Consider the following 12962-nt stretch of genomic DNA (forward strand, 5'->3'; position numbering starts at 1 on the left):
AAAACAGAAGTTTGTCTCTGGAACTTGAGCTTGAGAATATTTTTTCAGATTTTTTTGTGAGGACATAATCCACAAGACAAACTACAACGCTCTAAACTGAATGTCAAATTAGGGATTTAGGGGAATGTTGATCTTTGCAGTCGTGAGTCCAATCACGTTGGTTATTCCTACCGTCTTGTCTGAGTCTCTAAAAGGCAGAACCACAAATGTCCGTGGTTTTACTCGACTTTCCAGATGGCGATTTTACCGTCTCCTCTGGCCGAGCCGCTGAGCACGTATCGGTCCTCAGCAGAGCACAGGGTCTGGGTGCTGTCTGTGTGCGCCTGCAGCTCTTTGTCCACAGCCTGTGTCTCTGAGTCCAGCACCAGCACCTGACTCCTCCCCTGACCGTCGCTATGACCGCCATCGCTGTTGGCACGGCAGCCCACCCAGATCTGTGACGGTCAAACACACGGGTTATTTACTGGTTTTGTTGTTTCAAGAATGCAATAGTGCGTTCTTCAACATGAAAATGGAACACAATTCAATATATTCTTTGTTAGCAGAAACTCAATTAAGTTGTTGTCAATGTTTCAGTATAGCTTGAAAAATATGTGATAATATTATTAAAACATGCTAATTGTCATTAGATAAAGCAATAAGCTGCAATATTTACATTCACCAACCAAAACACTTGACAGTATTTCTGTTCAGTTCAGTTCCTGTCTATGTGACCCATAATCTGGATTTCTGCCAAACATGATAAACAATGACCTTGTTCTTGACTGGAATCATACAGGTGACCCCTGAACTTCCAGGGAGTGTGATTCTCTTTAAGGATCGCCGGCTGTTTATACTAAAGACAAACAGGTCTCCAGAATCTGCACAGCCGGTCCACAGTTGTCCCTGCTAAAATCAACACACAGTACATTGTATTGCATTCAATTACAGAACAGAAACAGAAGGACGGAAACACTCATGGGGGTTTTATGTTGGATGCCTGTAATGCCACTCTTTCTATTTTATTCTAAATATGTTGGCGTGTGAGGTCATTCTCTTTTGTTTGGATAGTCTTTTAAATATAACTACAGAAATCTAGAAATGTACAGTTATATGAAACATAAACATGTCTTTCTCACCTCTGACATCAAAATGAAACAGCTGAAGCTACTGCTCCTGACATCATCCGGAAGGACAATCCTCCTCTGCTGGATCCCACTCTTTTTCAGTTTAACAATACTGTCCTCACAACCTGCAGGAAACACAGCAATCTTTATGTTAATCACCTCCATTACAAACAACATAAGAAGCTGGTTGAGTGGGACTTACAACACCACAGTGAGCCATCGTGGATCTGAATGGAGCAGAGCCTGGAGCAGTTCAGGTAAAACTGACGCTTCACTTTCAGGCTGAGTGAGTCCCAGAGCAGGATGGAGCCATCGCAGCTGCAGGAGTACACCACCTGACTGAAGACAAGACTCTGCAAACCAAGCTCTCAAAGGCAGAACAGACTGTGCAAATACACCGGAGCCCACTACAGAAGGTAGTTTGTGTTTAGGACTCAAACGCTCAAATAGTTTATTACTTTTATTTTCAATAAAAAATATTTTGATCATAATATACCACAGAGCTGATTAGCTCCCATAAAGTTGTCAAACTCATAATTTGACTTTTTACTATGTTTGTTTTCTACTTCTTTGTGAGGACTGAAGAGCTTCATGATATAAATGGTTTTGGTGACATTAAATGTTCATTTTCCTCTTTACACAAACTGTTTGATTGTGGCACCTTCTGGTCTCTCGTGTGTCCACTGCGAGCCCGGTCACCTCGTGTCTGTGCTCCGTCAGCTGCTTGTTGCAGGACAAACTGTGAGAGTCGATGATGTAGATCACAGAGTCTTTTGAGCCGATCCAGACCTGCTCCTGAACCAATCCCAGCATGCAATTCTGTAACACATGACCTTTATTTACACAGGGCGGGCCCTTGAGAGAAAGCTCTCATTTAGAAGAGTGTCCAGTTAACACAATTACAAATTAAACAAACAAACACAGGATATAGAGACAAAATGTCATAAAAACATTTAGTGAAATATAATAAAGCAGATTTATAAAAAGTCACAAAATGGAATAAAATTATTTTTAAAAAGAACACTGGCACGGAAGATAGTCATTTAAAAATGCTTAAATTCATTAAAAGGCATACAATAATTTAATTTAAAAAGATTTTGTATTTTGAGAGCAGATATTGAAAAGCCTTTTTTTACTTCTTATTATTAGAGGTAAATTGTTTAGTAGAAGGCTATTAGAAATCTCAGGAGAAATTAATGTTGCACTTCTTCTTGCAGTGTTTTATAGGAAAATCTGTCACTTAAATGTTTCTTTGCAACAATTAATTAACAGTGCAATCCAGGCAACTATATGATCATCTTGTTTCCCTTTCAATTGCGTCTTTTGTCACTGATACATATAAACAGTTTACCTTTATTACTCTATGTTTCATTTAATACTCTTGGTATTGCTCATTTCGTTCATATCTGATGGCCTCACCAGCTGAGACTCTCCGACCATGAAGCAGTCCTGCAGAATGGACCAGCAGGTGGCATCAAACACAACCACTCGGCCTCCGCTCAGAGCCACCCACAGCTTCGGGTTCATCTCAGTGTCCGAGTCACCGCACGTCAACTGACCTGAGGACAAGCACCGCACAAGCAGACGTCATGCAACAGGACGACAGGAGAAATGAAAAAAGACACAGTACACATTTCGCATTAAACTATAACAAACACAGGTCATTATTTGGCATGTACGATGATTGTAAACCGCAGTGACAAAACTTCAGAACTGATAATAATAGCATTTAATTGTAATAAGCAGTAGATTTTAATTTACGTGTTTTTATTGTTGAAAATTTGCTATTAAATATTTTTTTTATATTTGTGCGCATGACCCGCCGTCTGAATTTTCAGAATAATGACAAGTAAACATTGAGCAGTGGGCGGGGATAGGGGATATCTTTGAGTATGCTAATGATGAATATTTGTATATAAATCCAGCTAACTTTGTAGATTAGACCTCTGCAAACATGTTCTGAAACGTTTTTGATTTATGTATTAATTTAGCAGTTCATATTTCTGGCTTCTCACAATGTGCTCTGTAAACTCAGATCTTGAATTTAAAATATAAATTGAAATCTGCTCAAATTCTCTTTAAGATATTCCTCGAAAATGCTTCATCCTCGATATGGTATGGTAACACTTTTTAACTGTAGTATTTTGCTGTTATCTGTATTGTCTTCACCCCTGTTATTATAAACAAATCAGAAGACATTAAGATGATAAAAACAGTCGTGTCTTGTGAGCGTAAAATGTACATTGGATACAGCGATTTACAGCAAATTAGACAAGACAAAGCTCCCAGAAAAGCACATGATCAGTGATGGATGTACAGCACATTTTATACATACTTATAATTAACCAAAGAGTACAACAACAGCTCCTAAAGGCTTTTTCTAGTTTGTATTTCTAGTAGTCGAAATCAGTCAGAAAATGTCCCCAGTGTAAGGAGGCTGGGAATAAACAGAAAAACACAAAGTACAATGGGAAAAAACTGTAAACAGTGTAGTAGTACCTGGAGTGTAGAGAAGTACATGCACGGTCTGCGGCTCTGAGAGATCTTGGGACGGGTTGATCTTATGTTTTAGAGTCTCTGAGGTCACTTTGGGAACCATCATTGGAACTGAAGAAAAAGAGAAAGCACCGCCATCATATGTCATGATTAAAAGAGAAAAAAACTGAATAATAATCCGGTCCGCATACTTTCTTGTCTGTCGAAATAGGCGAGTTTGGAGGCGGCAGAGATGGACTTGTGTGTTTGCAGGGACCCGACCACAGCGTCCATCAGCAGGACATTGGTCAGAGCTTGGTTTATGTACTGAGGATCCTACAAGACACCAGACATTTTGGTGTAAAACAGACTGAATATTACAGTTCCCAGCCTGAATAAAGGTGTGGTGGCACGATCAAACCCTCCCATTTGAATAATGAACTGTCAGGACCACCAGACCACCCTCTGCTGCCTTTAACTCTCAACATGCCGCCCTCTTTATTGAAAGGTGCACTATGTAATTATGTGACCTGGAACAGTCCACAGTATGGGCTTTAAACACATGAATCTCTATGGAGACAAGCAGGAGACATCACCAACAGGTCAGATCTGTGGTGAGATGACCCGCTCAGAGCAATCCTTTTTTTAAAATTTACCAATAAAACACAAATGAATAAATGCATAATAGTTAATGCAATTCTGTGGAATATTACAGGCAAAGAAATAACATCGTCATGGAGACAAGCTGCCGACAGAAAAGTTACATAACACTTTGAATAACAAGATTCATTTTATTGCCATTTCTATGTGCACATAAAACAAGATACTGTATTTTTTTTATTTATTTATGCAGTAACAGCTGAAAATCTAGTTACAGTTTTACAGTTTTTATTGCGCTCATGTCTGATGATTATTTTTGGTTCATTCACCCTCAAACTCAATGTTTGGTCCTTGGGCAAGACACTTTACTCACATTGTCTGTAAATAAGTATGATCCAACATATAAACTAATGTGTCTGTGTTATTCTATAATAATCACCCTAAAGAGCCATTGAGGTAAGGTCCTGTTCACAAATTCAAACCTCTTCTTGTACCTTGTGGTGGTCAGCCATCTTGCGTCCAGTCCACATCTCCTTCACGATGAGGTTCCACAGTTCAGTCTCTGTCTTTAGATTGGCCTCAAACATCTCAGGTCTGCTGCTGCACTTAATACGAAGAGACGGGATCCGCAGGAGGAGGAACGGGGCAGAGGAAACCTTTACCTCCTGCAATTACAGCTTAGAACAGTTACATTAAGTTACAGTACACATTTCACTCATTTAAAGTCTCGCTAAATATCCTGCCATAGTTCCCTGTCATGTAAACCTTTTCAACAAAAGCCTACTTAAAATGTTACCTGGATGTCTCTAAATTTTGTTATGTCCAGAAAGTTTGCCCGGCCCTCGGGAAGCAGGAAAAGGCGTTTCTGTGTCATAGCAATTTTCCCCACTCCGTGCGAAGTCTTCACACAGGAGGAGAGTTTGTAGACACATTCACTGTGGTCCAGTTGGTCGATGACGTAAGAGGGCAGGTTGACATCTTGAGCCTCAGCTTCAGTTTCCTTCCAGAAAGTGTAAAAGTCTCGAAATAGATCAGGATCCACTTGTTTTGACTGATCTGGGAGACAAAAAATATCCATTATTTCTAAGCATGACCAGCACCACTTCAAACAGCAGTTCTTGAAATAGATATGATCATTATGTGAGACTAGAGTGTCCGGTCACAGCCTCTGTCTTTTGAGTTAATCCTGTTAAACCATGAATGATGTGGAACTAGAAGAGATAAACAACATGAAAGATGATGAGTAAATAGTAGCTATTTCTGTTGTACCATCAGTGAGAGCTTCAAACAAACGCTGGATAGTGGCGACGTCTTTGACTATTCCACATTCCTGGACACAGCGCACAAACTCCTCCAGACTGAGAGGATTTCTGGGCAACTCAAACTTCTTCACATGGTCGTTTCCGGGCACCAAAGTCTTTTCATTTTCAGTTTTAACCTACAAATAAAACAAGGAAATGACATGAGATAATTGTATTCTTATACCGCTGCGAACTGGAGCTAAAAGAAATATAGTTTTAGACCCTCCACCTAAAAATGTACATAGTGCCCCTTCACTATCATAGTTTATCTAGAAGAGCTACCATTGTGAATAATGCAAATGAACAGTAGTTAAGCATATTAATAGACAAATATGTTAATAACTAAATACTAGTAGAATACGGCCATAAAAAGCATATATATAAATAAAGCAGTTCAAATGTCCCTCTTGTCCCAACACTAATGTTCCAATGTGAACTGAATCTTGATTATAAAACAAAAATGCTTTTCCCCATTTCTTCATCCGTAATATGTGCTAACTTTGAGAATGAGGCGTTTGAGCTCGGGCCGCCGGTCGGCCTGCTGCCTCTCATCGCGGTGCAGTGAATCCACCAGCCACGTGACCAGCTGTGTGGGGAAGATGGCTGTGTCAGTTTTACACAGGCTCTGGAAGTCACTCAGAGCCTCCAGGCGCCGGGAGCACAATGTGTTAATGAAGCCGCGCAGATAGTAGAATCTAGAGAAGAAAAGTTCATTAAAAACACTACTAATACGAAGTATTTTAGGTAGTGTAATACCTTGCAAGTAAGGCTGAGTTCTCATGTTGCACAGAGAAGATTGCCTTGTTTAGCTGCTGAATAAGATCCATGTAATAACTTTGGACAGAATGAAAGGAAAGTGAAGCTGGGAAATCTGGAAGCTTGAAAATCTTTGCAGGTTTAGGTGGAGTTTTAAGTGCTATTGGGATACAAGATAATAATATTTTATAAACATGTCTTGTTAATTGTGTATGAGTAAATTCAATGGCTGGCTGACAAACCTAGATCTGGGATGATTTTGCAGGGCAGGCTGCTCCTCTGGAGGAGGTCGCCCGAGCTCATGCCCTGTCTCTTCAGCTGCAGAGCGTCTGTCACAGAGGTCTTCCTGCGAGCCTGGATCTCCTGCATGGTGGGTCTGCGAGGGACCTCCACTTTTGCTTTCAACCTGCAGATAACCAATATGCAATTAGATACATGTATACTTATAAAATATACACTTTGTACAGGCAGGAAATTAGGTCAAATCACTTTTGTGTTTCTGAGCGAGTGCTCAGTTCCATGCGTGCAAAGCTGTCCATTTTCTTATTGAGGCGATCTTTCAGGAAGGAATGGAAAATGTGTGTCTCCAACACCTAAAAACAAACCAAAGCTTTTTAAATGAAAGCATTGTTCAAATGGTGCAGGTTGTTTATAAGAATCCAATCACGTGTAGTACCTTTGTGTAAAAAAGTTGCTCATGTGGCTCTCTTGTCTTCAGAAACCCTTTACTGTTGAACACTCTGTGTTCATAGTTGAGATGACTGCAGACGTCTCTGTTCATCACAAATGTGTTTAAATTACTTCATAAGCTTGCTTGGGCAATAAGCACAGAAAATATCTGACCTGAAAATATTGACATTGAGCTCCAGCGTGATCCTCTGGATGTCGTAGTTGAGGTTGTGTTGCCAGGCGCGTCTCTGAGCTCTGTGCTCGTTTATGTTGGTGCTGCTGGCGCTGTGGCACAGACTCAGGTCAAACTGAGTCTGTAAGGACTGACACCTGCCAAACAAACACATTTATCATCCTGTATTTGTTTATTTCAACACTTCTGCTCACGCCGTATACCTCTGTGTGAAGCACTCAGCTGCAGACACAGGAATATCTGGCAAATCAACCGTCTCTGAGCAGGACGTGGACACGCTTCCATTATCGAGATTAATAAGGACTAAATCTTCAGTTTCCTGGGCAAAACAACAACAACTAAAAATGCAAATACTTTAATGGGGTATATTACACTGTATCAATGTGTAATATTTGTTTCATGAAACATACAATACACTTTGTCAAATTGTACTTGGCTTTTTGCAAGTTACCTACAGATGCAACTTCTTCAAAATGGCTGATGTGGCAGCCCATGAGGAACGCTGTAGGTGCCATGAGGAAGTCCAACATGCTCCGGGCCAGAACTGGGACATAGGGATGCTGCCAGGACAGAGGCTGAGAGAAGGGCCATCAATGAAGGTTTCACCAAATATGTACGTTTATTTATGGATTTACTCATGCATTGTAAAAAGAACACACCAACAGAAAAAGCAGTAAACATTCTGCCACCAGAGTGAGACGAGCCCAGTCTGAAGAGAACAGCACCACACGCTGCTCCTGCAGCAGACAGGACAGCACCTGCACAAGGTTAATAATGACACACATATGCACATACTGGACAGTCTATATAACATGTACAATACTGCAGTACCTGTAGTAACTTCTGTGGGGTGAAGCAGAGCAGTGGCAGGTGCAGCTGCAGGTCGACAGTGGGACTGTCCCTGTCTTCTCCTGACGGCAGAGTGATCATCAGAGGCCTCAGAGAAAACATCTGTGACATAAGCTTCAGTTCAAAACACTTAAACCACATAAACACTGTTCATCCATGAACCTCACCAAATGCAAGTGTCCAGGAGGAGGTGCAGGCACCAAGGACAGTTTAGCAGCCAACTCCTTGACTCTGTCCTCTAAATCTGAGACACGACAGGATCTCAGCTGAGGTAAAAAGCTAAACAAAGGAGAAGATGGATTAAAACCTCATTGACTAACACACTGGACAGACTCCGATGTAGTGATTTAGACTCTCACCACGATAAGCTGTCCTTCAGTGCCGTGAAGAACGGATACTTCGATATAACACAGAAACCAAAGGCAGAGAACATCTTTGGACAGTCAGCTCCATTAGAATTTGGAAATTCTGACATGTCATTCTAAAGAAAGACACATATTAAAGTTTACTTAAACAAATATCGACTTATATTTGAGGAGTATATTTGTAGAGTACCGAAAAGGCTTTGAAACACTGCATGACAACACTAAAGGTTTTATTGCCAAAAACATCTGTAAACACTAGAAAGTGAAACTGCTCGTCTCTTGCTTCTCTTGTTACATGAAGCCCACCTGTAAAAACAACTGGGATATAACTATTGGAATGAAACAAATATGAAACTATGCATCGTGTTACATAATAAACACACTCATACCAGGGAAACAAAGCTGAGGTAAAGCCACGAGGTCGATGTCTTTGGGAACACTAACGTCCTCACTTCCTCTTTGCTCCGCTACTGTCCGACCTAAACAACAAGGACACTTACAGTTATTTATAGAATTGTATAAATATAGGTCATGTTCAGTTGATGAAGGAGCCTGTGTAACTTCATCAGAGTTTCACTGTTTATGGAAGAAATATCCAAACTTATCATCCCCTACTGTTGAACCGCATCATTATTTGTTCGGGATTGTCTCCACAAAGTTGATTTAGTCCAGTGTTTCCCAACCAGGGGTACGCGAGCACTTACCAGGGGGTACCAATGGTTTCAAATGTTAAAATGGTGAAATTGAAATGTATTTGATTTAAAATGTTTGTGTACAACTTACAATAATGTGTTGTGAAATATTTTTTAACAAGAAAATATAATTGTAATAATTCAGATAATAATAACAACTTTAGTGAACATAATCTTTTTTATGTTTTTAAAATAAACAGATGTATTTGCTTGGTAAATGAGGGTGTACAGAATGTGAGCCAAAGCTTAGGATATACTCGAAACAAAAAAGGTTGAAAACTTCGTAATCACGCCTTTAGGGTTGAATAATGATATAGTGGGGAAAAAATTCATTTTCATATTCACATATTTTTTTCATATGAATAGGCTAAAGTACAGCAGTTTTAAGCATAAATCAGGTGATAGTCAAAAAACAAATTCTACCATAGAAAACTGACCTGTCCTGTGTGATATTGTGAAAGAAACCTATTGAAATCCCCTTGTAGATATCTAAGACTGGATTGGCGGTTCACCTTGAGCAGCAGCAGCAGCAGCAGCAGCAGCAGCAGAGGGCAGGTGCTCTCTCTTCTTGCGGATGAAGGAGCGCCTCCTGCGGCCGTGCGAGCGCACCAGCTCCGGGTCTGTGGGAAGCCTGCTCACAAAGGGCGGGGCCAGGACCAGCAGGACGTCCGGCTCCAGCGTCACAGGAGCCCAATTACTCACAGGGCTCTGCTGACAGCTCTGAGGAGGGATTACAATTACTGCTTGAATAAGTGACAGAAACGATGTACAAAACTATTAAAGGTGCACTATGTGACTTCTCTGGTGGAGGAAAGGCCACCAGCTTGTCTCTAAGAAGATATTATGGTAGCTTTGCCTGGATTGTTCCACAGTTTGGAACTAAAATGATCTATCTCCATGGAGACGAGCAGCTGGCACAATAAGGCCAGGTTACAGGTCAGAACTATGGAGAGGCGAGCCGGCTCTCACTAAGAATACATGCTTTATGCTTGGATATTTTTGAGCAATAAGAACACAAACTATGGAATAAATGCAAACTAGATATATTGAACGTCCTGCTGTGGAGCATTCCAGGCAAAGCATTTTTTTTTTTTTTTTATATATCAAGCAGCCCTGTGAGACTTTGTATTTAACTTGAGAATAACATCATATCAGTAAAGCACAACGCTCATGTTGACTTTATGACTGACCTGGTAGAGTTCTCGTAGCTTCTCACTAGAGGCTCCGACCACCACACAGGCCTCCAGCAGTGCAGCGGGCAGGTGGTCTCCCATCCTTCAAAAGAGACCCACAAACATGAAAACATACAGAATATATGCCTATGGATAAAGATCTGTTCTGTGTGCACCTTTCAGTCAGTTGAAAGTGCACTATATGTAACTTTTCTGGTGAGGAACATGTCAGACAAAGCTTTATCATCTACAAGCACAAGCGGGTGACATAGACTCCGCCTCTAAAGGTGTTCCAATGTTGTCACTTGTATTGAATGTGTGTGTTGTGTATGTGTTATATGTTGTTTTCTGTCCTGACCTGCCGGGGTGAAACTGATGGGAAGTAGCCAATAGATTTCTATGACAAAGACCCATTACTAACCAAGTGTGACAAATTGGCTGTTTCAGCTCATTATTGCTGATGTTTCAGACAAAAATATCCTCTGGTGATAAAGTTAAACTCTGAAACTACAAATAGACTGCAAATAAAAGCACATTAACTGTGTTTGCTTCTCCTGTACTCATCTTTAATACAGCAACACTTGATATAGCATGTGAACTGCATAGGCTATGAAAGAGAGGCTGCATGAGAAGCAAGTGTGGCTCCTTCTGAAATGATGTATATTCTAAGAAAACAACAACTTGTTTTCCTTCTATTTTAGACAAATAAAATACCCTACAGCAAATCTGGCAGTGTGTTTGTGAGCGAGCAGCAGCAGATCTGTTGACTGTGTTGTTGGTAGGAGGATATTACAAGTCAAACCATCATATGATCGTTGAAAATTCCACGTTAAACCATATCACTCTGGTCACTTGGCTACAGCATTCCTTCAACTGCACACACTTCCAGATACAAGCCGGCCTGTGTAATGATGACTTTGTCTTAACTCTAAATCTAGCATTTAATGCATGGAATGTTCCACAGTCTGGCATTAAACTTCTCTATCTTGTATTTATTCAGTTACAGGAGTTGTTGTTGCTAAAATGTCTTGAAAAACATGCCTTCTAGAACTTGGTGGTGGTGTAGTGGTTTAAGACGTTATGTGTTAACAGCTCGTGGCTTTGTCTCCAGGCCTTGACCATTTGCTTAATGTCAACCCTCTCCCTATTTCCCACTACAGCTGTCCTCAGGCCAGATGCTGTAAGTGGGCTCACCTCTCCACAGATCTGGAGAAGTTTTAGGTCATACTATGGATTCAAGGCTAAACATTAACATCTCCATGGAGACAAGCAGGTGGTGGACCCTGCTACATAGTGCACTAATTTTCTCATTGGATTTCACTGGAACATTGCTGTGTTGTTACAGTATGAGGATGTATTTTAGTAGTTTGAGCATTTTAAACAATTTTGAAATTTTTAAGTGTATTTTTAATTTTATTTTTTTTAATTTTATGTCATATTAACTGAATGCAATGTATTTTTAAGACGTGGACACCTCAAACAAAGCTTTCATGTTGCTCTCGCTCTTTTAAAGTTACTATAATGACAATTGCAATGATATTCAGAGAGTAGAGCTACACTGTACTCAGTGTGCCATAGTTGTGCACAATAGTTGTGTACAAACTGAAAGTGCGTGTCATACCTGCAGTGGTGTCAGGTGAGCAGGTGTCACATGCTGCAGGTGAGAGGATGTTTATGTGTAAAAAAAACAGAACAACAATAAGACTGCCTTCTTCTCTTACCTTTACGCAGTCTCCAGTGCCTTGATGCGTTGGTGCTGATTCGAAAGTGCGCTGACATGGGTGCGCGGTATAAAGTCCTGCACTTCACACTTTGAGAGAATGACGCGTCTGTCTCATGCTTTTTTATAGCGCTGCTTCCGGGTCCCGTCGGTGCGGATCTAAAACATGCGCAAATGAAGCGCAACAGAGCGAATAAAGGGTTTGTGGTATAATGGCACCGAGGGGGTTTCCTTTGATGTGTGCGCGAGTTTGTGCAGCGCAATGCCTCGTGCTCACCGGGAGATGGCGCTGACCAACCTAGAGTCATGTTGAAGTCAGTGCGATGTGAAATAAAAAGATATATACAAATCGGAATAAATACACAAGCGTAGACAAAATAATTTACAGAATCTTTTTATCTATTGTGTTTGCTATTTTATTAAAATCTTACAAAATGTGTATAAAGCATGTTTGGTTTTGACCTATAAACAGCCCATGTTTACAATTACAATGAAGACCAAATAATGATAAGAACAATATTGAAAGTTTGTATATGAGAATATCTGATCCATTTTATTCAAAATCAGAGGAGAAAAATCATTCATAGCAAGTATTAATAACATATTGAGGTAATTTTGTTTTGTTTTGTAAAGTGCAAACAGAAACAGTTTCATTGGCACAAGTATAAAAAGTCAGCTCAACAATGATGGAGAAAATGATTATGATCTCAAGTCCACAAGTCCACTGCAGACAAAAGGCGAATTTGTGGACTTATAACAGTGGAAGATTGTCGCTGTCGTTCACAAAAAAGACAAGACTACAAAACAAATTAAAAACCTGTGCTTAATGCAATGATTAATTTCCTTGGTAACCAAGTTGGTACTTGGTAAGTATGTTACAAACTGTTCAACTAAAATAGCTTTAATATTAATTTTCTTATAGTTATTGGACTTCTGTGCTAGTTATGGTTTGTCCATAACCAACACCATGTTCAAGCACAAGGTGTCCATCAGTGCAAGTGGCACCAGGACACCCTCAGCCAGAGGTCGATGATCCTTGTGTCGTCTGACATTCAGCCGCTTGT

At 40.3% G+C, this 12962-nt stretch overlaps 1 protein-coding gene across 1 annotated transcript; it reads right to left on the bottom strand.

Moving 5' to 3' along the window:
* Positions 1 to 46: 46 nt before the first annotated feature.
* Positions 47 to 10281, bottom strand: LOC140374279 (DENN domain-containing protein 3-like). Its single transcript, XM_072461126.1, has 27 exons — positions 10197 to 10281; positions 9519 to 9726; positions 8704 to 8793; positions 8505 to 8620; positions 8309 to 8430; positions 8117 to 8228; positions 7932 to 8051; positions 7760 to 7858; positions 7556 to 7675; positions 7304 to 7419; positions 7082 to 7237; positions 6915 to 7011; positions 6728 to 6831; positions 6481 to 6644; positions 6239 to 6398; positions 5982 to 6177; positions 5451 to 5619; positions 4978 to 5237; positions 4676 to 4846; positions 3794 to 3917; positions 3606 to 3713; positions 2526 to 2665; positions 1768 to 1925; positions 1309 to 1445; positions 1119 to 1231; positions 754 to 888; positions 47 to 434 (listed from the first exon to the last, which is right to left on the bottom strand). The coding sequence occupies exons 1-27, from the start codon at positions 10278 to 10280 to the stop codon at positions 219 to 221; spliced, it is 3795 nt and encodes a 1264-aa protein (XP_072317227.1). The 5' UTR covers position 10281; the 3' UTR covers positions 47 to 218.
* Between the last annotated feature and the right edge of the window lie 2681 nt (positions 10282 to 12962).

The sequence above is a fragment of the Eucyclogobius newberryi genome, unplaced genomic scaffold (assembly GCF_026437365.1).
Source record: "Eucyclogobius newberryi isolate DKJ021-1_F unplaced genomic scaffold, fEucNew1.0.hap1 SCAF_3, whole genome shotgun sequence".
Lineage (NCBI taxonomy): Eukaryota > Metazoa > Chordata > Actinopteri > Gobiiformes > Gobiidae > Eucyclogobius > Eucyclogobius newberryi.

Excerpts from the sequence above, each read along its gene's own strand:
- LOC140374279 (XM_072461126.1), bottom strand. The coding sequence starts at position 10,280 with ATGGGAGACCACCTGCCCGCTGCACTGCTGGAGGCCTGTGTGGTGGTC. Across the intron at positions 8,621-8,703 it reads ACCTCAGCTTTGTTTCCCTG|GTGGGCTTCATGTAACAAGA; the intron begins GTATGAGTGTGT and ends TTGTTTTTACAG. Across the intron at positions 3,918-4,675 it reads AGATGGCTGACCACCACAAG|GATCCTCAGTACATAAACCA; the intron begins GTACAAGAAGAG and ends GGTGTCTTGTAG.